The sequence below is a fragment of the Coenobita brevimanus genome, chromosome 99, assembly GCF_032717465.1.
Source record: "Coenobita brevimanus isolate Jiangsu-jjx chromosome 99, ASM3271746v2, whole genome shotgun sequence".
NCBI classification, from domain to species: Eukaryota; Metazoa; Arthropoda; class Malacostraca; order Decapoda; family Coenobitidae; genus Coenobita; species Coenobita brevimanus.
The window spans coordinates 18,437,758-18,464,361 of record NC_137052.1 but is presented as its reverse complement, the minus strand read 5'-3'; the positions used below and the strand labels follow the sequence as shown (position 1 = coordinate 18,464,361).

General features: G+C 43.0%; 1 protein-coding gene across 1 annotated transcript in view; it reads right to left on the bottom strand.

The window, feature by feature from the left end:
* The window catches only part of kon (chondroitin sulfate proteoglycan 4-like protein), a 149,276-nt gene that overhangs the window by 71,521 nt on the left and 51,151 nt on the right, over positions 1–26,604 (bottom strand). Inside the window, exon 3 of the mRNA XM_080284005.1 lies at positions 19,046–19,188. Coding sequence (XP_080140131.1) covers positions 19,046–19,188 — 143 coding nt within the window. The remainder of the gene's footprint in view (positions 1–19,045; positions 19,189–26,604) is intronic.

Below are 26,604 nucleotides of genomic sequence, written 5' to 3'. Positions count from 1 at the left end.
AGCACAGCACAGCACAGCACAGCACAGCACAGGACACCACATCACAGCAAAGCACAGCACAGCACATGACACCACATCACAGCACAGCACAGCACAGGGAACCACATCACATCACAGCACACCACATCACAGCACAGCACAGGACACCACATCACAGCACAGCATAGCACAGGGAACCACATCACAGCACAGGGCACCACATCACAGCACAGAACAGTACAGGACACCACATCACATCACAACACAACACAGGACATCACAGCACAGCACAGCACAGCACAGGGCACCACATCACAGCACAGCACAGCACAGGACATCACAGCACAGCACAGCACAGGACACCACACCACATCACAACACAACACAGGACATCACAGCACAGCACACCACATCACATCACAACACAACACAGGACATCACAGCACAGGACACCGCAGGACACGGGGTGGGAGGGCAGGGCTGAGGTAAGGCACAATCAATAGTCAGCAGCAGCAGGACACGACACGGATGAAGCCCTTCAAATGGACAGCACGGGGCAGGGCGGGGCGGGGCAGGGGGCAGGGGGGCTGGGAAGTGGTAGGGAGGCTGGGATGGGGGGCACGGGGGGCTGGGAGAAGTGAGAAGGGGGACTGGAAACGGGGTGAGGGGGAAGTGGGGTTGCGAGGTGGTAAGGGGCTTTTATAGAGGGGACTGGGAAGTGGCAGGGAGTGAAAGGTTAGGCAGGGGGGTGAGGTAGGAGGGGTTAGGCAGGGGGGTGAGGCTGGAGAGGGGGGACAGCAGGTACAGTAGTGGAGGGCAAGGCAGGGCGGAGAGAGCGGGGCGAAATTATTATAAACGATTTACGGATTTCTTTTACGAGACAGAAAATAAAATCAACAGAAAAAGAAGACTAACTATATTAACCCTAAAAAGAAAACAACAAAACCTTTATACTGTGTTAAACCTGTTGGAAGTGTGTATTAATATGGAGCTTGGGTACCGTGGTTTACAAAAATTAAAGACAGTCGTTGCAAACTGAAAAAAAAAAAAAAAAAATCAGTGTATAGGCAATTAAGAGATCGAAAAGGTGCTAAAAAAAAATGTGAAGTAGATGCTGGAGCAAAGACGTCCAGGAGCTCCCTAGCAATTTTTCCTAAGCGATTTATTTTGCTTATTACACCTTACTGTCCTGTTCTTACTCGTTGCTTAAGGAAGCTCCCCTAACAATTTTTCCTAAGCGATTTGTTTTGCTTATTACACCTTACTGTCCTATTCTGTGTTTTATAAATCCTTCCAACACTGCCATACTCTGCATAAATAACGTACCGTACATAATGATACCAACCAGCCATATCCAATAATAAATCGCCAAGGAAGAGGTGTTAGGGAGCCTCCTTACCCCACGAGAATACGGACACAGGCTCATGGAGGGATGGATATATTAAAACACAGGATGAATATAAAACTTGATGTGCTCACCCTGCGTAAAATAACAAGGCGTCCATGAGAGGAGAAAGTTTAGGATAGGTCGGGCCAGGTCACGAGAACTAAGGGAGGGAGGGAGGGAGGAAGGGAAAGGGCGTGTGAAGTGGGCAAGACTGAGTAAGGGAGAGAAGGGGAGGTGGGGACGAGATACTGAGATATTGGAGGGTTAAGAAGTGAAGGAGGGGGGACGAGGAGGGGTAAGGGAAAGCATGATGGGGGAGGATGTGTTGGGGAGGTATGGGTTAAGAAAGAGAGAAGGGGAGACGAGGTAAGGCAGGGGGAGAGGAGGGGGACGAGGTAGGGTATGAAGGGGAGGAAGGGGACGATGTAGGGTAAGGGGGGAGGAGCGGGACGATGTAGGGTAAGGGGAGAGGAGGGGGACGATGTAGGGTAAGGGGGGAGGAGGGGGACGATGTAGGGTAAGGGGAGAGGAGGGGGACGATGTAGGGTAAGGGGGGAGGAGGGGGACGATGTAGGGTAAGGGGGGAGGAGGGGGACGATGTAGGGTAGGGGGGAGGAGGGGGACGATGTAGGGTAAGGGGGGAGGACGGGGACGATGTAGGGTAAGGGGAGAGGAGGGGGACGATGTAGGGTAAGGTGTGAGGAAGGGGACGATGTAGGGTAAGGTGAGAGGAGGGGGACGATGTATGGCAAGGGGAGAGGAGGGGGACGATGTAGGGTAAGGGGAGAGGAGGGGGACGATGTAGGGTAAGGGGGGAGGAGCGGGACGATGTAGGGTAAAGGGCGAGGAGAGGGACGATGTAGGGTAAGGGGAGAGGAGGGGGACGATGTAGGGTAAGGGGGGAGGAGGGGGACGATGTAGGGTAAGGGGCGAGGAGCTGGACGATGTAGGGGAAGGGGAGAGGATGGGGACGATGTAGGGTAAGGGAGAGGAGGGGGACGATGTAGGGTAAGGGGGGAGGAAGGGGACGATGTAGGGTAAGGGGGGAGGAAGGGGACGATGTAGGGTAAGGGGGGAGGAAGGGGACGATGTAGGGTAAGGGGGGAGGAGGGGGACGATGTAGGGTAAGGGGAGAGGAGGGGGACGATGTAGGGTAAGGGGAGAGGAGGGGGCCGATGTAGGGTAAGGGGAGAGGAGGGGGACGATGTAGGGTAAGGGGGGAGGAGGGGGACGATGTAGGGTAAGGGGGGAGGAGGGGGACGATGTAGGGTAGGGGGGAGGAGGGGGACGATGTAGGGTAAGGGGGGAGGAGGGGGACGAGGTAGGGTAAGGGGAGAGGAGGGGGACGAGGTAGGGTAAGGGGGGAGGAGGGGGACGAGGTAGGGTAAGGGGAGAGGAGGGGGACGAGGTAGGGTAAGGGGGGAGGAGGGGGACGAGGTAGGGGAGGAAGGACACAAACTAGGGTAAGGGAGGGAGACGAGGTGCATGAGTTGGGGTGGGGGGAGAGGAGGGAGGGGGAGGCCTGGGCGGGGCTGGGGAGGTGATATATCGCCCCTGGGGAGGAAAAGTTAGCGGGTCTCTCAGTGTGCGGAGTTAGTGGGTAATAGGACCGACCATCATTGGCACCCCAAGACGATCCACGTAAAAGAATTATTTGGGAAACGTGTGTGTGTGTGTGTGTGTGTGTGTGTTTTGGTATTCATGCTGGAATACTTCTGGAAACGTGTGTGTGTGTGTGTGTGTGTGTGTGTGTGTGTGTGTGTGTGTGTGTGTGTGTGTGTTTTATTTTTTCATGCTATCTCAGACGATTTTATTCACCTTATTTTGAAACTTTAATCCCTTCACTACGATTTTTTTTAGAATGCTATGTACAGACGATTTTTTATCACTTTAGGACGGCTGTATTTACCATCCCCATAACAAGTAGTGTCTCCTGAACTCTCTTTGATATAACTGAACCATTTCCCTATCCCCCGAAAGAATGATGGTGGACTGTAGGAGACTAGCAACTTCCGCCTGCAATCCACTGGCTCACTTCCAGACGAGACTACTACTACTACTACTACTATTACTACTACTACTACTACTACTACTCCATTACTGCTTTATTCCGCTCGAGGTACTTCTTGAACTAGAAAGCGCTCAGAAGGCGCATACCTCCGCCAATGCCATTGCCATTAAAATGGATCCGGAACTGGATACGCCCCAAAATTTAATTAATTCTTTTCTGGTCCACAGATCCACCTATCCACAAAATTTCATTGAAATTTATTGAAAAATTTTGGAGATATTTTGCCGGATACTCCGAATCCGGATTCGCCCCCAAATTTAATCATTTCTTCCTTGATCCATGGCCCATCCTTCCACAAAATTTCATCAAAATCCGTTCATAACTTTTTGATTAATCCCGGATCCTGATCCGCCCCCAAATTTAATCAATTCTTTCTTGGTCCATGGCACACCTTTACATGAAATTTCACTGAAATTCATTGAGAAATTTTGGAGATATTGTGCAGGATACTCCGGATCCAGATCCGACCCAAAATTTAATAATTTATTCGTTGGCCCATGGCCCACCCTTCCACAAAATTTCATCAAAATCCGTTTGTAACTTTTTGAGTAATCATGCTAACAGACAGACAGACACATACAAACAGGCAGACAGACACAACAAACAAACAAACCAAGGCGGGGTAAATCATATACCTCCTGGCAGACAAATAACATGAAACAGGGGCACGACTATTACTGCATTTTTTATTTTTTATTTAGTTTATTTTTTCAGGGTATTTCCAGACGATTTTGATTAAGCTGAAAAGATGCTTCAAAAACTGGAGATGTGGGAAGGTTAGTTAGTTTACTGACCAGAAACATCACTACATTGTTAACTTTTCTTTACAACTACAAGAAAACAAAATTACATATATAGTTTTCTTATTTCCAGAATACATAAGAGTACAGCTAGAACAATGTCTGAGGATTTTTTTTCCATAATACAAGAGCCTTAGTTCTTAATCCGCCGCGTCCCGGCAGATTTTTCACCAATGCCCCCCCCCCCTCAATCCCGGCAGATTTTCGATTTTTTTTCTTTGTTAAAACTTCGCCTTTTTATGAGAAACGTTGAAAATTCAGAAAGTGCTCACCTGAGATTAGAAGTGCCCTGTACAGGTGACCTTCCCCTCACCTGATACCATCTTCTCTGGAGCCATGTTCCAAAGAAGACGTTTTCTATGGGAGGGGTAACTATTCCAAACCACTCAGAATAAGTAGATATTTATTTAGTTGGTAAGCATTTATATGCAGTACAAGAGTATATTGGTTTTCACACAGTAATATAGGCAATATAAGCGTTGTTTCACTCATCAAACACATCGACATACTACACCTTCCTTGGCGACGTTACCTCCTCATTACTTCTGCTCGTTTCTTCCTCAGTGCCAGGTAAACTTTGTCCTCCACATTGTCATTGTTTAGGGAATCACTCTGGCCTTGAATTTCATACCGTGCCACATGTCTTTACCGGCCAGGTCACTAGTAACAGGTGAGTTGCAGAGAAAATGGCGTGCGGGGGGAGGGGGGAGGTCATGCGGGGTAAGGCATTGTCCCCACCTGGCGGCGGGTAGAGGAAGGTGTCCCGCGTATACGTACCAAAAATCACGTGCGAAATTTGATAAATGTGCGAATGACGGACCTCACAATTGCAAAACGTATGGATAAGCCAACAGGTGTCACCGTGACACAACATGGTGACGTATCCACACATCAACGGGACGCGGCGGGTTGATCCAACCAGAACCCTGAACAAAAACGTCCCAAGGTGGCAAGAACAGGATGTGAGAAAGCATCATGAGACTGAAGAGGTCAGAGAGGCAAGCGAGGTCATCAGTAACGCCGGGCTAATAAAGCATAGTTAGGTCGGTGTTTGGATTTATTTTTACTGTGATGGTGTGTTCTATAATTTATTCTGGTTATTTCTGGACGACTTTATACACGTTATTTTTTTTTTTTTTTTTTTTTTTTTTGAGAAGTGAGGAGGTTAGATATACAGGAACCTTCATTAACCCCTTCACCACAATAGGCCTCTCTTAAAAAGAATTAAATCGTGTCCGGCAGCAAATACATGAAATAAATAAAATAAATGAATGAATGTTTTGGATGTCTGCTAGTACAAAAATGAATGCCGGTGACGTATTCTTTTCTCTCTCTCCAGACGATTTTATTCCACTTTTTTTTTTTAATGCGAGGAAGAAGGAACCAAAGGGGGTTTGAGCTGACCTACATCAACTCCTTCTCTGCCAGGGAGGTGCACTAACCTGAATGTGATCATGTGGTAACAGCATGAATGCACTATAAAATACGTCATTGGACTGAAAGGGTTAAGGAAGGAAGGATATACTAACAAATGGCCAATGATACCATGGGAAGGCGCCCAGGAGGTGTTGCTGCCTGAATGCTTTGCTACGAGGCTGGGCATCACACGGGAGTGATCACAAATGCATGAGAACACTTGCACGTGTTACTGGCACGTGTGTTGTCAGATTAATACTATCGGACAAATAGGCTTTTCACTTGATCCTCTTACTGCATCTCACCATCAAATGTTTACACACACTCACACACACACACACACACACACACACACACACACACACACACACACACATATATATATATATATATATATATATATATATATATATATATATATATATATATATATATATATATATATATATTGTGGTATGTGGGGGCGCTTACCATCCACTCACTCGATGTAGTGCTACTCTCGGATGTCTGCCCTTTCCTCTCTATCCTTCTTTCCTTCCATCCTCTTCTGTCTTTCTTTCCTTCATTCTTTCCTTGTCCTTCTGCCTACGGGTGACTTTACAGTACGGTACACTCCCTCTTCTGTCTTTCTTTCCTTCATTCTTTCCTATTCCTTCAGCCTGTGGGTGACTCTACACTGAGTGACAAGCCAAATGGTTTCCTGTGCACCAGGAAACTATTTACTAAGCTGGGTGGTAACCATATAACCAAATTTTGGCGCCTGGTGGTTTAGTGGGTAATTATTGCGCTCCAACCGGATTGAGCCGGTGAAGGTTTATATCCAAGGGATGGTTGGGGTTGATTGCTCATGTAATGCCACTCAGGGATGAGTGAGGCTGGTCACTCTCATCTTAAATGTCGGGACCAACTGGCTAGCCCCGGGCTCCTACGCTCCTCATGGGGCAATGTAGGATTGGATGATGGATGAATAGATGGAATATATATATATATATATATATATATATATATATATATATATATATATATATGTATATATGTATATATATATGTATATATATATATATATATATATATATATATATATATATATATATATATATATATATATATGTATATATATATACACACACGAGTATATACTGTACTAATCCTTTGCGAAATAACAATTCTTGTTTCTGCCTTCCGGCTTTCGCCTGCACGGCTTTTGTATCACGACAAATATTTTCTTTAGTAATATCAAATTGCATTAAAAAAAAAAAAAGTCGAAAGAGAAATGAAAAATTTGATAAAGTGTGAGAGTATATACAGAAAGCAGTAAAGGGGAAGAGGGAAAGAGAGGAAGGAGAGGAGCAGAATATCAGATTACACAGCCGTAACGTTTGCCTCACCTCTGACCCCTGCCAAACCCCACACCCACCCACTCCCCCACGCCCACCCACTCCCGCCATTCCACCCACTCCTCCACACCCACCCACCCACTCCCCCACACCCACCCACTCTGACCGGGAAACGGTATCACATCTCCAGCCATATTTATAAAAGATCACAACTATTTTTTAACATAAACAGGTCTCCATATCAGCTACTACTACTACTACTACTACTACTACTATCATTATTATTATTATTATTATTATTATTATTATTATTATTTTTATTGTTTCTACTCCAAAACTCACTCTAGTTTGATCATGGGGGGTCTGGCGCCTCAACGAATGATAAACACAATTTCAGGGCAAACTTTTACACCATCAGGGCTTAGGATCTTTTATAAATGTGAGATCTGAGGGCAAGTATGATCTTGTGCACTTCTGGCCTTTGGTTCCTTCTTCCTTGCTTTAAAAAATATAGGGGTAGTACGGCACCAACACCATTTCGTTCCCGTCCACTCGATATTCTCTCTCTCTCTCTCTCTCTCTCTCTCTCTCTCTCTCTCTCTCTCTCTCTTAATATCGACCCCCCTTCATAACGATAAATAACACGAGAGTGAACGGTAACTTCTGAAACCCAGTAATGTGCCCTTCGAAACCCAGCAAATTTTCCTGAGCGATGTGTACGAGTTTCATAATCATTCGTCTTAAAAGTGGAGCGATATTTCTGCCCGCGACTGTACCTTAAACTGGACGAGGACACGAAAAAGACAGAAAATGGTGAGTGTTACTTTTCGGGAACCATTTTTTTTCTAAGCAGGGACTATTTTATTTTGTGTTATCACCTGTACGATCTTTGTCAGTAATATCACGCATGAAAATAAAAGTTCTGTACAGTAGGGGGTAATATATTAATAAAAGAGCACCATACTGATAGAAAACGGAAGGTGTGGGGGTAACATATTCAAAACAACCACCATACTGATAGAAAATGGAAGCTGTGGGGGTAATATACTCAAAACAATTACTATACTGATAGAAAATGGGAGGTGTGTGGGTAACATATTCAAAACAACCACTATACTGATAGAAAATGGAAGGTATGGGGGTACTGTATTCAAAACCAGCACCATACTGACAGAAAATGGATGGTGTAGGGGTAATATTTTCAAAACAACCACCATATTGATAGAAAATGGAAGGTGTGTCTCAATAGGGGTAACACATTAAAAAAAATCAATGGAAAATGGAAGCTGTGTCTTACTTAGAGGAAATACATAAAAAAATAAAAAGAAATTGATAGAAAATGCAAGAGGCCGTCGCATAGTGGACAGGTGTTGATCTTTGCCATACTCGTCTTTTTAATCAGTAATGACAATCAAAAACTTTATTAGGCAGAAACAAACCGATTTTATTAAGGGATCCTAAACAGAAATAATGAGCAATGTTATTAGGGGAAGTCCAACAGAAACAGAATCTTTATTAGCGAGCCTACAACAGAAACAAACAGACTCTTAATTAGGGGGATAAGTCCAACAGGAACACACCTTGATTTGTGGCAGGAAGGGGGTGTAATCCAGGTGTGTGTGTGTGTGTGTGTGTGTGTGTGTGTGTGTGTGTGTGTGTGTGTGTGTGTGTGTGTGTGTGTGTGTGTGTGTGTGTGTGGTACAGCATAATTAATCCCTCCCTACAGGTGTGGACAGACGCAACACCTGCATACCCGACGAGGACAAACCGGAAGTGATGGTCTGTTACGGTGATGGTTATTTGTGTTACGGTGATGGGTGTGTTACGGTGGTGGTTATTTGTGTTACGGTGATGGTTATTGTGTTACGGTGATGGTTATTGTGTTACGGTGATGGTTATTGTGTTACGGTGGTGGTTATTTGTGTTACGGTGATGGTTATTGTGTTACGGTGATGGTATTTGTGTTACGGAGATGGTTATTGTGTTACGGTGATGGTTATTTGTGTTACGGTGATGGTTATTGTGTTACGGTGATGGTTATTGTGTTACGGTGATGGTATTTGTGTTACGGTGATGGTTATTGTGTTACGGAGATGGTTATTGTGTTACGGTGATGGTTATTGTGTTACGGAGATGGTTATTGTGTTACGGTGATGGTTATTGTGTTACGGAGATGGTTATTGTGTTACGGTGATGGTTATTGTGTTACGGTGATGGTTATTGTGTTACGGTGATGGTTATTGTGTTACGGTGATGGTATTTGTGTTACGGAGATGGTTATTGTGTTACGGTGATGGGTGTGTTACGGTGATGGTATTTGTGTTACGGTGATGGTTATTTGCGTTACGGTGATGGTTATTGTGTTACGGTGATGGTTATTTGTGTTACGGTGATGGCTATTGTGTTACGGTGATGGTTATTTGTGTTACAGTGATGGTTATTGTGTTACGGTGATGGTTATTGTGTTACAGTGATGGTTATTGTGTTACGGTGATGGCTATTGTGTTACGGTGATGGTATTTGTGTTACGGTGATGGTATTTGTGTTACGGTGATGGTTATTTGTGTTACGGTGATGGTTATTGTGTTACGGTGATGGCTATTGTGTTACGGTGATGGTTATTGTGTTACAGTGATGGTTATTGTGTTACGGTGATGGTTATTGTGTTACAGTGATGGTTATTGTGTTACGGTGATGGTTATTGTGTTACGGTGATGGTTATTTGTGTTACGGTGATGGTTATTTGTGTTACGGTGATGGCTATTGTGTTACGGTGATGGTTATTTGTGTTACGGTGATGGCTATTGTGTTACGGTGATGGTATTTGTGTTACGGTGATGGTATTTGTGTTACGGTGATGGGTGTGTTACGGTGATGGTATTTGTGTTACGGTGATGGTATTTGTGTTACGGTGATGGTATTTGTGTTACGGTGATGGTATTTGTGTTACGGTGATGGTTATTTGTGTTACGGTGATGATATTTGTGTTACGGTGATGGTATTTGTGTTACGTTGATGGTATTTGTGTTACGGTGATGGTTATTTGTGTTACGGTGATGGCTATTGTGTTACGGTGATGGATATTTGTGTTACGTTGATGGTATTTGTGTTACGGTGATGGCTATTGTGTTACGGTGATGGCTATTGTGTTACGGTGATGGCTACTGTGTTACGGTGATGGTTGTTCGTGTCAAAGGTCATTCAGAAGCACACAAACAAGGAGAGTGGATTGTAAGTAACTCCATCTTTCTTGTGGGAGGAAATAACTGATACTCTCTCTCTCTCTCTCTCTCTCTCTCTCATCTTCCATGCTCACTGTTACCCCGCTCCGACAAGGCAGCGTCAGATATCAGGAGAAAGTGGCCACCTGTCTATCTATCTATCTATCTATCTATCTGTCTATCTATCTATCTATCTATCTTTCTAGTCTATCTATCTGTCTGTCTGTCTCATTTCCCCATGCTCACTGTTCCCCGCTCCTGTATGAAGTAAGATTCTCTCTCTCTCTCTCTCTCTCTCTCTCTCTCTCTCTCTCTCTCTCTCTCTCACACACACACACACACACACACACACACACACACACACACACACACACACACAGGAGGGGAGGGCAAACACTGCATCCATACGGCATAACAGTGGGGCTACTCTCTCTCTCTCTCTCTCTCTCTCTCTCCGTACTCACTACACCCACACCCTGCTTTCCACTCCCATCAAAATTATTTCCACCACACACACACACACACACACACACACACACTCAGGCCAACAACTCCCGGTTCGCGAATACTGTTAATAATTTCCGCCTTGCTGGACACGTGCTACACATTCGCCACGCTGGGAATACCTGGCTACGTCCCTGAAATGGTTGGTCATCATTTTAACACATCTGCAGGTGATTTGCTTTCAATATGTGTGTTATTTTTCGGGTTTGTTCAAGCGCTATCACAGCCTAATAACAAAATCAAGTGTATTTCTGTTACTGTCAGGATTTGGAAGAGTATTTTAGTGGGCAAGGCTTCGTAGCGCCTTTTCCTTTGCGATTTGTTTTGCATATTACACATCAACAACAGAGACAGACAGACAGAGAGGTAAATAAAGATAGAAAGACAGACACACAGATAGACTGACAGATTGAGAGGGACAGATACGTAAATATAGAAAGACAGAGACAGACAGACAGACTTACAGACAGACAGACAGACTGACATATATATTAGATAGACATAGATAATATAATGTAAAAACTTACGAACTTATATTGTTTGATGGCTAGCGGAAGAGAGCTATATTCCCACGATTTCGCTAAAACATTTACGCTGGCAGCAGTGCATCCCGCTTATATTACAGCCGTTTACGTGATCTCTGGCAGTGCGTTGACAGCGTTCACGATCATGCCAGCTTCTGTCTCGGTGTATAAGATGGCTGTGAACTGTGACCTAATTTCTCTATCTGTCTATCTATTGCCAGACGCCTTAATCCTGTAAGGGGTGGCCACAAACAAATCTCCTCCATGTCGCCCTGTCCCCCGCCATTTCTGTGCCCTGCTCCCAGTTCACACCCGCCTAATTTGCTGTCATAAAAACCATTACGCATGAACACAACCAACGCCCTACTGTCAACACCCCTTCTGCATCCAGTCTCTTACGCCGTGTCACTAACCAATCGAAAAGGTAAGTATGGCTTGCTCTCACCTCACAAGATATGGCTAACTCTCCATACCCAATTCTGAGCTGCTGTAGGAGGTAGGTGGTGAAATAAGGTGCTTGATATAAAGGTGTGGTAAAGAAGAGAGGCGCAGGTGTGGTTTTAGTGTATCCTGACAAGATATACAACAGGTAAATAGGTAAAAGGGGATGTGCATCTGTCAGGAAGAATTAATATGGCTGGTGTGTGTGTGTGTGTGTGTGTGTGTGTGTGTGTGTGTGTGTGTGTGTGTGTGTGTGTGTGTGTGTGTGTGTGTGTGTGTGTGTGTGTGTGTGTGTGTGTGTAAGATGGCGTGCAGTAAAGCCATCAGTCTGCCATCAGCATAAGGACTTAAACGCTCATACCTGGTGGTCCCATAACACCATGACTTTGTGTGATCGAAAACGTCTCTCTCTCTCTCTCTCTCTCTCTCTCTCTCTCACACACACACACACACACACACACACACACACACACACACACACACACACACACTTCTGTCAAAAAATTACTAACATACCCAGTGTCATATTAATTTTACTCACACATCCACTCACACTTTGCATTAAAAAAAAAAAAAATCATCTGGCCGCCACCTGCCCAAAATATACGCATGTTCTGGCACTGGAAATCAGCTGGTCGGGGTTTGTATGGGTGTATTGTGAACCCAGGCCCATCTGAAGGTGAACCCGGTGGACTGCAGACTGAAGCTACCCTTTTTTACGGTCCCCCATCCATTTTTCGGGGGATAGGGCAGTAGTGGATGGATGTACCAATTACGGGGCAGGTGAGCCGACCATTCGTATCAGTGCCACCACGTGCAGGCGTCCCTTTGTGTGGGGTAAAACAACATATCAGCGGCATTTTAATTAACTGATATATTGGATGCCACGGGAGGCCAGCGTGAAACATTATCTTTGTGTGGCGTAAATACGGCAGGTGTGCAGGTGTGTTGATTGGAATTGATTATGAGGTGTGAAAGTTGGCGCGGTGTTTAATTGCTGTTAGTGCTGGCCGACCGGAAGTGTGTCTCGACCATGATGCCACCGCCCTGTACAGTCGCGGGCAAAAGGTCGCGAGTTCGATCCCCCCCCAAAAAAAAATATATATATATAATAAATAAAAAAAGCTGTATTATCTCAATTACGTAAACTCAGACTTTTCCACGTACATCTGGGGAGGTGGTGGCGAGGTGGTTAAGGAAGTGATCTGCTGTTCAAAAAGACGCAAGTTCGATCCTAAATGTATTAAATATGAACGGTGGGTATTGGTGCTGAAGTGGTGACAAGTGAAGGTATGTGGAAGGGAGAAGGATTATATGGACTCAGGGAACGGAAATTATGTGTATATATATATATTTCTTCCAAAACACACACACACACACACACACACACACACACACACACACACACACCACTCGACATAACACCCGCTCTCCCTTCGCTAGGACGGGTGTAAAAACCGCCACCAATTTCAAGGCATTCAACCTTTACCCAATTACAGAAAAAAAAAAATAGTTCACACCGACGACGGATTAGTTCTCACTACCACCAAACGATTTTATTACTAGCGCAACCGTCTATAGCAGGGGTGGGGAACTTCCGGCCTCCGGGCCGTATATGGCCCGCAAGACCATCTGATCAGGCCCGCGAGGCAATTCATAAATGCAATTTCATAAACTCATGAACAAATATATATATATATATATATATATATATATATATATATATATATATATATATATATATATATATATATATACTGGGCTACAGTTGATTTTAAGTTGATAATTTCGTATGGCCCATGCATGATGTTAAAAATATCCTAATGGCCCTTAGTAGAAAGGTTCCCCACCCCTGGTCTATAGTCTTTTCACGCTCACTTGGCCCAGATTTTCGTCCTTATTTCTCCTTCTTTCGTCCTTATTTCACATTATTTCGTCCTTATTTCACCAAGCTCAGTGACGGAGGAAGACAGTGCTAGGACTCTACATCCATTCCATAGCTCTTCTTCGTGACTAGCATCTCAGTGTGTTGATATTTGTTATAATTAAGCACTCACGATGGAGAGATTGCAATTTTAGGCCAAGTAAGAGTAAAAGGAGTATAGCAGTGAAAGGGGTGATGAAGGCTGCGTGTAACCCCTCTCGTACAGCCTAACTTAAAGTGAATACAAGATAACTGGGAAAAATACAAGAAACGCAATTGGATAAAGGCAACTAAGAGATAGACAGACTGATAGATGTAGCCTATAAATGAACATACATAGGCTACACGTATACATATATACATACGATATATAGATGGACATACATACATACATACGGGATATAGCTGGACATACATACATACATACGATATATAGATGGACATACATACATACATACAGGATATAGCTGGACATACATACATACATACGATATATAGATGGACATTCATGCATACATATACATACATAGACAGTGATATGATATACATACATACATACAGTGATGCATACATACATACAGTACATACATACAAATACATACATACTGATGACAAACATACATTCATACAGAGAGACTGATAATGGCAACACATACACAAACACACATACAAACCCAGTGATAGACAGACACTAACAACCATACATACATACATGCATACATACATACATACATACACACACAGACAGCGATAGAAACATACATACAAACATACTGACAGACAAATCGAAAGAAGAAAAAAGCATAATTTCTCTTGCTATCCACACAGCTGATCTGTCACTTTTCCACATACATATAGACAGACAGCGACAGACAGACAGACAGCGACAGACACACCCATCCATCCACACATACATACACACTGACAGACAAATCGATAGACAGACAGACTGGAAAAAAAAAAAAAAAGCACTCTATTTACAGCGCCAATGGTATGTAAAAATTTATGCTGTTAGAAGAAGCGGCCCTGAATTTACAATGAGGAGCTTGTGTGTATCCTGGCTTTGACCTCTGCCTATCGAGAACACGTGGGCAGGTGAATCAATGCTGAGTCCTATTTTTCCCCTAGAACATGATCCACAACAGTCTAAGTTACAGCAAGGTCCCTAATTATATGACTAGGTTAACATGGAAAAGGTGTGTGTCGTGCGCCGGTAGAAAGTAAGATTCTCTCTCTCTCTCTCTCTCTCTCTCTCTCTCTCTCTCTCTCTCTCTCTCTCTCTCCCTAATACAGGAGGCTCACAACTTACAACTTTTATACTTAACATAATAAAACATGAAAAATAATAATCAATTTTTCTGTAACCATCCATTCAGTATCAATTTAAACTTTTCCATTCATCGACATAGCAAGCCTTTCAATCCGATGACGCAGTTTTTTATGTTCTTGATGTTTTTCTTTTTGTTCTTGTACGTATCTGCTGTTCATGTTGTACTTTTATGCTGGTCTTATATATTTTTTGCTGTTCTTGCTGTTATTACCCGTACCCGCCCCGGAAGGGCTCGAGTACGGGTATTGTTTTCACTCGGTTTGTCTGTCTGTTTGTCTGTCTCTCTGTTAACAACTTTACGCGAAAACTACTGGTGCGATATTGACTGAATTACAGGGATGATGGGCTATGACCTTCTGATCACCTGATTAAATTTTGGGCCAAACTGCGCCAAGGCCCAGGCTGTACGCCCACCAAATTTGTCATATCGACATGAAACCAAAACCTAAAGGCGCATCTTTCAAATCCGCATCCTTTAACACGCCTCATTACATCAGGGGGGGCACCCCCCCTTTAGCGGTAGGGGGGTCAGTGTCAGGTGGGTCGGGCCTAAAATTCCAGAGGGGCATAAAATTGTCAATTTTCACCCGATTTACTCCAAATTTGGTATGTGACATCTTTGACTAGATATCCTGTTGTGTTTATGTCAGCACTAAAATGACTGCCGGGGACGAGTTTGCTGTGCCTTGGCACCGCTTCTTGTTTTGTTCTTGTTATCTATGGACGATTTTATTCAGCTGAGGTTAAATTTTTCGAGCTGGAGGGGTTAGACAGCCTTCAAAAATCCCTTCAGTGCGAGGGCTGTTCCAAAACTCAAAAAAAATATCCAGAGTTAGCATTAAATAAAAAATATATACAGTTGGCAGGAGTTATATTACACAAAAACAGGGTATTGAAAGGTATAATTAATTCTCAGACGCAAGAATGTTGATATACTCCTATCACCTTAATTTGGCCCAGATTTTCGTCCTTTTGCAGCTTATTTCACATAGCTCCGGGACAAGGCTGCGGCTTGACATCCATTCCATTGCGCTTCTTCGTGACTAGCAGCATATCCTAGTGTTAATCTACTCCTACGACTCAGCTGAAGATGGTACTATGGCAATTTTAGGCCAAGTTAACGGTGTATAACTAAGGCTCTACATCCTTTCCATAGCACTTCTTCGTGACTAGCAGCATATTCTAGTCTTCATCTACTCCTACGACTCAGAGCTGAAGATGGATGGATGGCATTTTTAGGCCAAGTTAACGGTGTATAACTAAGGCTCTACATCCTTTCCATAGCACTTCTTCGTGACTAGCAGCATGGATGATTGAAGGATTGCAATTTTAAGCCAAGTTAGAGTAAAAGGAGTATAGCTGATAAGGCCTTGCTAAATACCCCTCTATCCTGCCCACACCTAATTATGCAAATGAAAGGCAAACCACTGCAACCTAGCAAGCCATTACAAGCATTCCTTAAACTACTGTGTGATAACGATGGTAAGATTAGCAATTAGGGGTAAAATGTTGTTAATGAGTTGCTTCGGTTTCTCAAGCATTGATGATGATGATGATGATGATGATGACGATGTTGATGATGATGATGATGATGATGATGACAGCAATGATGATGATGATGATGATGATGATGATGACAGTGATGATGACTATAGTAGTAGAGTAGTAGTAGTAGCAGTAGTAGTAGTAGTAGTAGTAGTAGTAATAAAATGATGATGATAATAATAATAATAATAATATCATCATTATCACCACCACCACCCATCATCACTATCATCATCATTGTCATCCCAACAGCACACATCTCACAATGAAGAGGCGTGAATACAGAAACTGGTAGAGAAACAAATAAACAAAAAAAATAATATAAATCAAAATCAAAGGAGCTATAGGCAAAACAGATATTGAGTCACACTTCAGAGAGAGAGAGAGAGAGAGAGAGAGAGAAAGTCATTAGGGGCAGTGGTTAATGAAAGAGATGCAACAATGGTCATCTCTCACCCTGCAGACTTCACCCAATTAGTGTCAGTGGTTGTTAAGTCTTCTTGTTTCCTCGGCCTCTGTAACTACCTCATTTTTGGATGTGGGAGCATATCTGGAGCGGCCTCGTTAGTCAGTCACGCCTTAAGGATTTTCGTATAAGCATCTCCGGAGCTGCCCCGTTAATCAGTCACGCCTTAACCCGCACCATCCCGTCGACGTACATAAGCGCCTGAATGTTTTGTCACTGTGGTTCCCATTGATGTCTACTGTATAAACGCACTGCAATTGTAACGTCCGTCATTTGCACATTTTTCAAATTTCGCACGTGATTTTTGGTACATATATGTGGGACATCTTCCTCTACCCAAGGCCAGGCAGGGACAATGCCTTACCCTGTGTGACCTCCCCACCCCCCACGCCATTGTTTTGGCAACTCACCTGTTACCAGTGACCTGGTCAGTAAAGGTATGTCGCGCCACGGTATGAATTTCAAAGCCAGAGTGATTCCCCAAACAATGACGATGTGGAGGACAAACTTTACCAGGCACCAGAGGAAGAAACGATAAGAAGTGATGAGGAGGTAACAGCACCAAGGAAGGTGCAGTATTTCGATGTGTTTGGTGAGTGAAACAACGCTTATATTGCCTATATTACTGTGTGAAAACCAATATACTCTTGTACTACATATAAATTCGTACCAAATAAATAAATATCTACCTATTCTGAGTAGTTTGGAATAGTTACCACTCCCATAGAAAACGTCTTCTCTGGAGCCAAGCTCAATAGAAGATGGTACCAGGTGAGGGGACTGTCACCTGTACCAGGCATTTCTAAGCTCAGGTGAGCACTTTCTCTCCGAATTCTCGATGTTTCTCATAAGAAACAGGGGTTTTAGTTACAAAAAAAAAAAAAAAAAAAAAAATCGAAAATCTGCCAGGACTGGGGGGAGGTCATTGGTGAAAAATCTGCCAGGACGCGGTGAGTTAAGGATTTTCGTATGAGTATCTCTGGAGCGGCCACGTTAGTCAGTCCCGCCTTAAGAATTTTCGCATGGAAGTCCCACATGGTGCTTCACTGTATTTCCTTCAGATTTTTCACACGCAATATACTTCACTCTACAATGCTTCATTTTACTTTTGCCCCATAACTTAACACTTCTTCCTTATCGATAAGATTTATTTTTAGATATAGCTGGCTAAGATAATTTTGTATGTCATTTATGCAGAGTATGGTGATATTAGAATGATTTAAGTAACACAGAGAAGGAAAATAAGGTGTAATGAGCAGACTAAATCGCTTATGAATGAGTGTTAGGGAGCTTCATAATAATAATAATAATAAAAAAAAAAAAAGTCCACGTACAGAGGTGTGTATTTTTCTCAGTAATGGAAGCTCCCTAACACCTTTTCTTGAGCGACTTATTTTCCTACTTACACCTTACTCTCCTCCCCTGTGCTACAAAAATCCATCTAATATCGCCATACTCTGCACAAAGGGATATTAACCCGCCATATCCAAAAATAAATCACTAAGGAAGAGGTGGTAGGGAGCCTCCTTGTCCGACGACTTTTCCACCTTGTATTCGTCCAAAAAATATAAAAGAAAATATAAACGAATTTTTGCTCACACCTGTATCAGTTTAAACATTCGGATTTTGTGTGTGTGTGTGTGTGTGTGTGTGTGTGTGTGTGTGTGTGTGTGTGTGTGTGTGTGTGTGTGTGTGTGTGTGTGTGTGTGTGTGTGTGTCGGTAATGACTAAGACTCACCATTATGTGTATGAAGAGAGAGAGAGAGAGAGAGAGAGAGAGAGAGAAACTCCTCTGCAAATAAAAATAATGAAGCACAGAAAACATAATCAGAGTAAAAGTGATGACCCACGTTTCAACCCTCCGTCGCGAAACGCATGGTATATGAGAGGAACGTACGCTTGTTTGATGCTTCTGATGTTCTTGGACAAACCTTCAGCATTCTCTCTCTCTCTCTCTCTCTCTCTCTCTCTCTCTCTCTCTCTCTTATGTGACATTTTCGTCTGAATCATAACACCCAACTTCATACTAATAAGTGCATCATCCCTCGGTTCTCTCTCTCTCTCTCTCTCTCTCTCTCTCTCTCTCTCTCTCTCACTGACCTGGTGGTGTGTATATTATCGATGGTGAGCGTCATGTCGGCGGTGTTCCGGGAAATCTTGACCTCGTGCCACAAGAGGTCATCCAGCCGAAGACGTGGAGGGGACGAAAGTTCAGATTCGCCCGCCCCAAGGTTGATTCGCACCTGTAGGAGGAGAGATTGGGTGAGGTCAGGTGAGGTCAGGTGAGGTGGGGTGGGACGGGGTGAGGTTGGACTGAGTTGGTTTGGGTTATGTTAGGTTAGGTCAGGTCAGGTTGTTAGATTGGGTCAGGTGAGGTGTTTGTTTATGCTGAAAAGAATAAAAGGTACAAAATAACAGCTATCTTCAAGGCAACAGCGCTCCTAATAAAGATGTTTGGTCAGAGAGGGATTACATGAACGTCACATATTCGTAAAATCTCCAGGCTACAGTAATCACCCAGCGAAATCCTAGCACTGGAGGGATTTACACAGTCTTCAGCACTTCCTTCACGACTAAGCGTCCTTCTTAAGTAAGTGGGAGTAGGATTAAAAGGATGATGTACATAAGAAGGGGTAATTGCTTCCTCGTTGTAGCTAATTTTCCTTTCACGTATTACACTTTCCTAACCAATCCTTGAGTTTGCAGACTCTCTCTCTCTCTCTCAAACCAGATACAAAAAAAAAAAAAAGACGAGAATGACGATGCGTTGTTCATACTGTGAGGCAAATTTACGAGTTGCAAAGTCTTTATTAACCCCTTCACACCGAGGACTTAAACTTTACTTCTCCCTGCCTCCACACTCCTTTATTTCGCTTACAAGAACCGTCGGGGAGTAAAGAGGTAAAGGAAGGCCTTATTTAGCGCTTGATGCAACAGAGGGGCAACTTCACGCGGTGGCACAGATACAAATAGCGCTAAACTTCCTGCCTTCACCCCTTCCCCGAAAGAGAGAGAGAGAGAGAGAGAGAGAGAGAGAGAGAGAGAGAACAAGCGCCACTGTTATACCGTATGGATGCAGTGCCTACCTTCCCCTCCTGTGTGTGTGTGTGTGTGTGTGTGTGTCCAGTGCTTACCCTCCCCTCCTGGCCATATTTATTTATTTTCCACGAGGCCCCGGATAAATCAACTGCAGACAGGTGTAATGGGATACGCCACGCCGCTAATCCGTCGCTTCAATTAATGGTTCTCCCGGAAAGCTACGATGCTGTCCTGTCACCGAATCGCACCCATTATTTTTACAGCAATATTATTCTTATCTAATAAATCCCCCTTATTTCTATTAATCCCTTATTTTTACTAATCCCCTTTACTTTTATGTAATTAATCCCCTTTATTTTTATGTAATTAATCCTTTATTTTTATGTAATCCCTTTTATTTTTATGTAATTAATCCCTTTTATTTCTCATCCAATTAAATCCCTTTATTATCCAATTAAATCCCTTTATTTTTACCCGATTAAATCCCTTGCCCTTCAATGACGGATTTATTTATTTATTTATTTTTTGAGCCACCATAGGATTTTTATTTTTTTTTACAATGGGAAAAATAAACTCTCAAAAATTTAATTATTTTGGTAACAGTAAAATAAAAATATATAACCTCCTCGGACTGAAGGGGTTAATATTATTGAGGCTGATAAAAGGAAAATGGATTTGTATCTATTTACGTATCTATCTATCTACCTATCTGTCTGTCTATCTATCTGTCTATGTGTCTATCTATCAATCAATCTATCTGTCCATCGAGAGAGAGAGACAGACAGACAGACAGACAGACAGACAGACAGACAGACAGAGACAGAAAGAGAGAGAGAGAGAGAGAGAGAGAGACAGAGAGACAGACAGACAGACAGACAGACAGAGACAGAGAGAGACAGAGAGAGAGAGAGAGAGAGAGAGACAGACAGACAGACAGACAGACAGAAAGAGAAAGAGAGAGAGAGAGAGAGAGAGAGAGAGAGAGAGAGAGATAACGGGATTTGCTGGAGGCCCAGATGAAAATAAAACCAATTTAAAGTTTGAAAAGTAAATGTGTGTGTGTGTGTGTGTGTGTGTGTGTGTGTGTGTGTGTGTGTGTGTGTGTGTGTGTGTGTGTGTGTGTGTGTGTGTGTGTGTGTGTGTGTGTGTGTGTGTGTGTGTTTTATGGTAACGTTAATTCGACCTAAAATTGCCATCTCTCCACCTAGAATGCTGTGTGTGTGTGTGTGTGTGTGTGTGTGTGTGTGTGTGTGTGTGTGTGTGTGTGTGTGTGTGTGTGTGTGTGTGTGAACTCTTCTTTCTCCTTCCTGCAGGAAATAAATCAAACTTACGATCATATTTTCCTCGTAACTAAGATATTTTTTTACGCAGGAAGATCGAGAGACCAGTCCTTGTCTCCCCTGGAAAACATATCTTAAGTTACGACACATCCTAAGTTACGACATATCTTGAGTTACGACATGTCTTAAGTTACGACATATCTTAAGTTGCGACATATTCTAAGTTACGACTTATCTTAAGTTACGACATATCTTAGGTAACGACACATCTTAGGTAACGACACATCTTAGGTTACAACATATCTTAAGTTACGACATCTCTTAAGTTACGACAGTGAAATGATCGTAAGAATGTTCGTAACTCCCACCACCACCACCTGGACAGCGGCGATTTAAGGTGGACGGAAACTGCGACAGGTGAACGAAACATTACGACAGGTAGAGCGCTGGGCCTCCAATTTCCCCTAATATTATTTTTACTATTACCTCTGCCAAGGAGGTTATGTTTTCACCCCTGTCCGTTCGTTTGTTAGTTGGTTGGTTTGTGAGCAAGATTACACAAAAACTACCGGACGGATTGCCACGAAACTTGGTAGAAGAATGGACCTTGGCCCAGAATACACTCCATTTAAATTTTGGTGCGGATCCGGGTAAAGGTGCGGATCCAGGAATTTTTTTTATTTTTCACTTTCTTTAACACTGCGAGATAGGGCGTTTTTCGACATTTTCGTAAAATTTTTCAGTGAATATTGTATCGATGTTGATGGCGGAGGTATGCGCTCTACTGAAGGCCATTCTAGTTATTATTATTATTATTATTATTATTATCATTATTATTATTATTATTATTATTGTTGTTGTTGTTATTGTATTTTTCCCTGCTGGTATTATCCCTGCTGGTATTTTCCCCTGCTGGTATTATCCCCTGCTGGTATTATCCCCTGCTGGTATTATCCCCTGCTGGTATTTTCCCTGCTGGTATTTTCCCTGCTGGTATTTTCCCCTGCTGGTATATTTCCCTGCTGGTATTATCCCCTGCTGGTATTATCCCCTGCTGGTATTTCCCCTGCTGGTATTATCCCCTGCTGGTATTATCCCCTGCTGGTATTTTCCCCTGCTGGTATTATCCCTGCTGGTATTTTCCCCTGCTGGTATTATCCTCTGCTGGTATATTTCTCTGCCGGTATCATCCCTGCTGGTATATTTCCCTACTGGTATTATCCCCTGCTGGTATTTTTCCGCGTTTAATACCGAGAAAATTCCAGTCGGCTCTCGTAAACACTTGATTCCATCTAATTCCACCTACACCGGATTTACACCTACACAGGATCAAACACCTTTTCCTGTGCGATTTATTTTGTTTATTACACGTTGATATTCTCTTCTGTGTTACTTAAATAATTCCAGTATCACTACACTCTTCATAAGTAACGTGCAAAAGTATATTAACCAGTCGTATCCAAGAATAAATCGCTAAGGAAGAGGTGTTAGGGAGTATGCAACGAGAATACAAAGCCAGCTCACCTTAATATTGTGTCACCTCTCTCTCTCTCTCTCTCTCTCTCTCTCTCTCTCTCTCTCTCTTAATCCAGGAAGGGGTGGCCGAAAACAAATTGCCTCCACGTCACCCTGTCCCCTGGCATCACGCTTCCCCCCCTCCACCCCATATCACCCTTCCCACCGTGCTATCCTTGTCTTTCACTCAATAAATAAATAAATAAATAAAGTTTTGAAGTGGCCAGTAAATCAGTAACTATTTCTTTTTCTTTGCTCTCCTTTGTACCTCTCCACCCCTCCCCACCTCACCCACGCCCTCTCTCCTAGTCAGTTTCTCATTCTCTCCGCCGTAACACCTTTGGAATATCACAAAGGAAGACTGACAATTCTTTTCAGCTCCCCCCCTCTCTCTCTCTCTCTCTCTCTCTCTCTCTCTCTCTAAAAAAGAAAAAAAAAATTCATGCCCCTCTCGTTTTTCATGTGTTCGACGCTTGGTATAGACTTGATAACCCTTTCCCTGAAGCTTAATGGTCCTCCGTCGTGCCACACACCTTCCCATGTCACTAATTTGGCTCTAATACCCACAGTCCATATCAAATAAACTGTCTCAATCAGGATCGTTGCACTGGTACTGGAGGGAGTGCTTTAATGGTAACGAAATTCATCATATTAAACTGTTCCAGGGAAAAGCGTGGGATCGAAACCGTGTCCATTTAGATAGCAGACAACTTCCCCAACCACTAGACCACCACCAACCCCAAGTGAAGTCTTTTTAACAAAACTGTAATAACCAAACTGTTCCAAAGCCAAGTGTGGGATCGAAATCGCATCCATTTAGACAGCAGACGACTTCCCCAACCACCTGGCCACCACCGCCTCCGCCTCCTGACCCCAATCCCTCGCTCAATAAGACTGGCCAGGAAGAGAGAGAGAGAGAGAGAGAAAGAGAGACTGATGCCCATATTTATAAAGAATCCCAACCACTTTTTACCAAACACAAGCCACCAAAACAGCTGACAAAGATCATATACAGTTCCTTTTTGCATTTTCTTAATCTAATGTCAATCTCACGTCAATTTTAAAACAATGTCAGTCTAAAAATATACTCAAACGTGGCTGTACAAATGTATGGAAATTATTTAGGTCTTAAGGGCAAATCTCAGGGCATCTTAAGCTTAGCAGAGGTCGTAACTAAGACGCTGAGGCCTCCCCCCTAAGAAAGAAGGTCAGGTCAATTCCACGGTCGACTCCATCAGCCTAAAATACGGGCCTCTTCTCAGTGATGTAGGGCTGTTTTCATGAGATACTAGTTTCCCTTTGTTTACGGGAGATTAGACCGGTTCTGTATCATGTGTTTTGTGTGTGTGTGTGTGTGTGTGTGTGTGTGTGTGTGTGTGTGTGTGTGTGTGTGTGTGTGTGTGTGTGTGTTAATTTCTTATTTATATGGGAAAGACTTATTTTATTTTTTTACAGTGAGGCCACTTTTTTCTCTTACGTAAAAAATATTTAATAATAATTTCTCTACTATTTCTGTACTGTGCCTATTTTTTTCTTTTAATTTATGTGCTAAAAGAGAGATTACATTTTATTACCTAATCTCTGTGGCAATTTTTTCCTTACGTCTATCTATCTATCTATTGCCAGACGCCTCAATCCCGCAAGGGGTGGCCACAAACAAATCGCCTCCATGTCGCCCTGTCCCCCGCCATTTCACTGCCCTGCTCCCAGTTCACATCCTCCTCTCTCATATACCTCTCCACTCCATCCCACCATCTCATCCTTGGCCTCCCCCTCCGTCTTCCTCACTCCACCTCACTCACATACATTCTCCTCGTCAGTCTCTCACTCTCCATCTTCACCACATGGCCAAACCACCTCAGTGTATTTCTCCTAACGCTTCCTATCACATCCACATCACAACGCTCCTTCACTTTTCCTTACGTACAAAAAATTCTATTATTATTCTATTATTTTCGTGTCGCGAGGCTATTTTTTTCTTTATATCTATGTGCAAAATTTTTAACATTTTTCTCAGTCATATTTTTACTGAGTGGATATGTTTTACTTGCGTGCAAAACATTTAAAATTTTCTTTATTAAAATTTTACAGTGGCAATGAGAGAGGTTGTGTGAATTGGGAGCAGGGCAGTGAAATGGCGGGGGACAGGGTGACGTGGAGGCGATTTGTTTGTGGCCACCCCGTATAAGGAATTAATGCGTCTGGCAATAGATAGATAGATAGAATTTTTTTATTTGTCCAAAAGATTTAACATTATTTTTTGTTTTTACTGAGTATTTATTTTTATTTTTGTGAAGAAGTTTGTCCCTTTTGCCTATCATATATTTACTGTTAATCTTATTTTTATTTACGTAGGAAAGATGTAATTATTTCTCTATTATATTTTTACTGTTTGGCTACGTCCTGTTCTTCCCTGCAATCACACATTTGCCTAAAAATTATAATTAAATTCCTGGCTCTCACACCCACTATTTATTCCTATATATAAAAACATCAGTAATTTTTTTATTTTCCTTGACCAATTTCCTTTGCTATTTTAGTGGTCAAAGAAGTGATAGAAAAAAAGTACTTATTTCGATAGAGTTTTTATAATTCTATTAAATTTTACCCATACAAATTAAGGAAGGGTTAAGGAGCAGATAAGAAATGCTAAAAAAAAAAAAATCCAGCAACTTTTCATTATTATTTATTTATTTATTTATTTATTTCGGTTTGCTTAGAAGTGACGGATGTTAAAAAAAAATAAAAAAATAAAAACTAGCTTTTCGTAATGTCACTTTGGTATTTTTTTTTCCAAGTGCAGTTCAAGGAGACGCCAGTACAGAGGGCAGGCAAAACGTCTTGAGTTAAAACCAAGACATTTGCAAGGAGTTATAGTCTTGTTAATAATACCCTGGGCAGATGATGAGACGAGGAGCACCGTAATTGGATCTCCGCCTCCCCACACCCAAATTTCCCCTCCCCACACCCCATTTCCCCTCCTCACACCCCATTTCCCTCCCCACACCCCCATTTCTCCTCACCATACCCCCATTCTCCCTCCCCACACCTCCATTCCCCCTCCCCACACCCCCATTCCCCCTCCCCACACCACCCCCACGGCTGCCAGACAATCCAAAAGTTACAAGGGGATGGAAGGAGTTAACAGGGTCCAATCAGTGGGAATTACCACACCACCACACCACCACCACACCACACCACAATACCACCACTCACACCACCCACACTATAACTCCTCTCTCACTCACGGCACACCAACACACACCATCTTTACCATTCACCCAACCACCACACCAAACACCGCCACACCGCCTTCACCACACCACCACACAGCCTTCACCGCTCACACCACACCACACCGTCTCCACCTCCACCATCTCCACACACCACCACACCACCTCCACCACCTCCGCACACCACACCACACCGTCTCCACCACTCACCCATCCCACACCACACCACCACACCAGACCGAAGGGGATGGGGTTAGAGTGATGTCACCATACCACACTTTGTCCACACTATCTACTATCTTATTACTGTTTTATTAGTTTTATTATTGTTTACTACTGTTTTATTTATGGGCTCTACTTACGCTGTTTTTTTTTTAATGTTAGTTGTCGTCAATAAAACATATCGATTTATTTATCTATCCAGCCGTCCATCTATTTACATACCTATCTGTCTATTTATCTACCCGTGTGTGTGTGTGTGTGTGTGTGTGTGTGTGTGTGTGTGTGTGTGTGTGTGTGTGTGTGTGTGTGTGTGTGTGTGTGTGTGTGTGTGTGTGTGTGTGTGTGTGTGTGTGTGTGTGTGTGTGTGTGT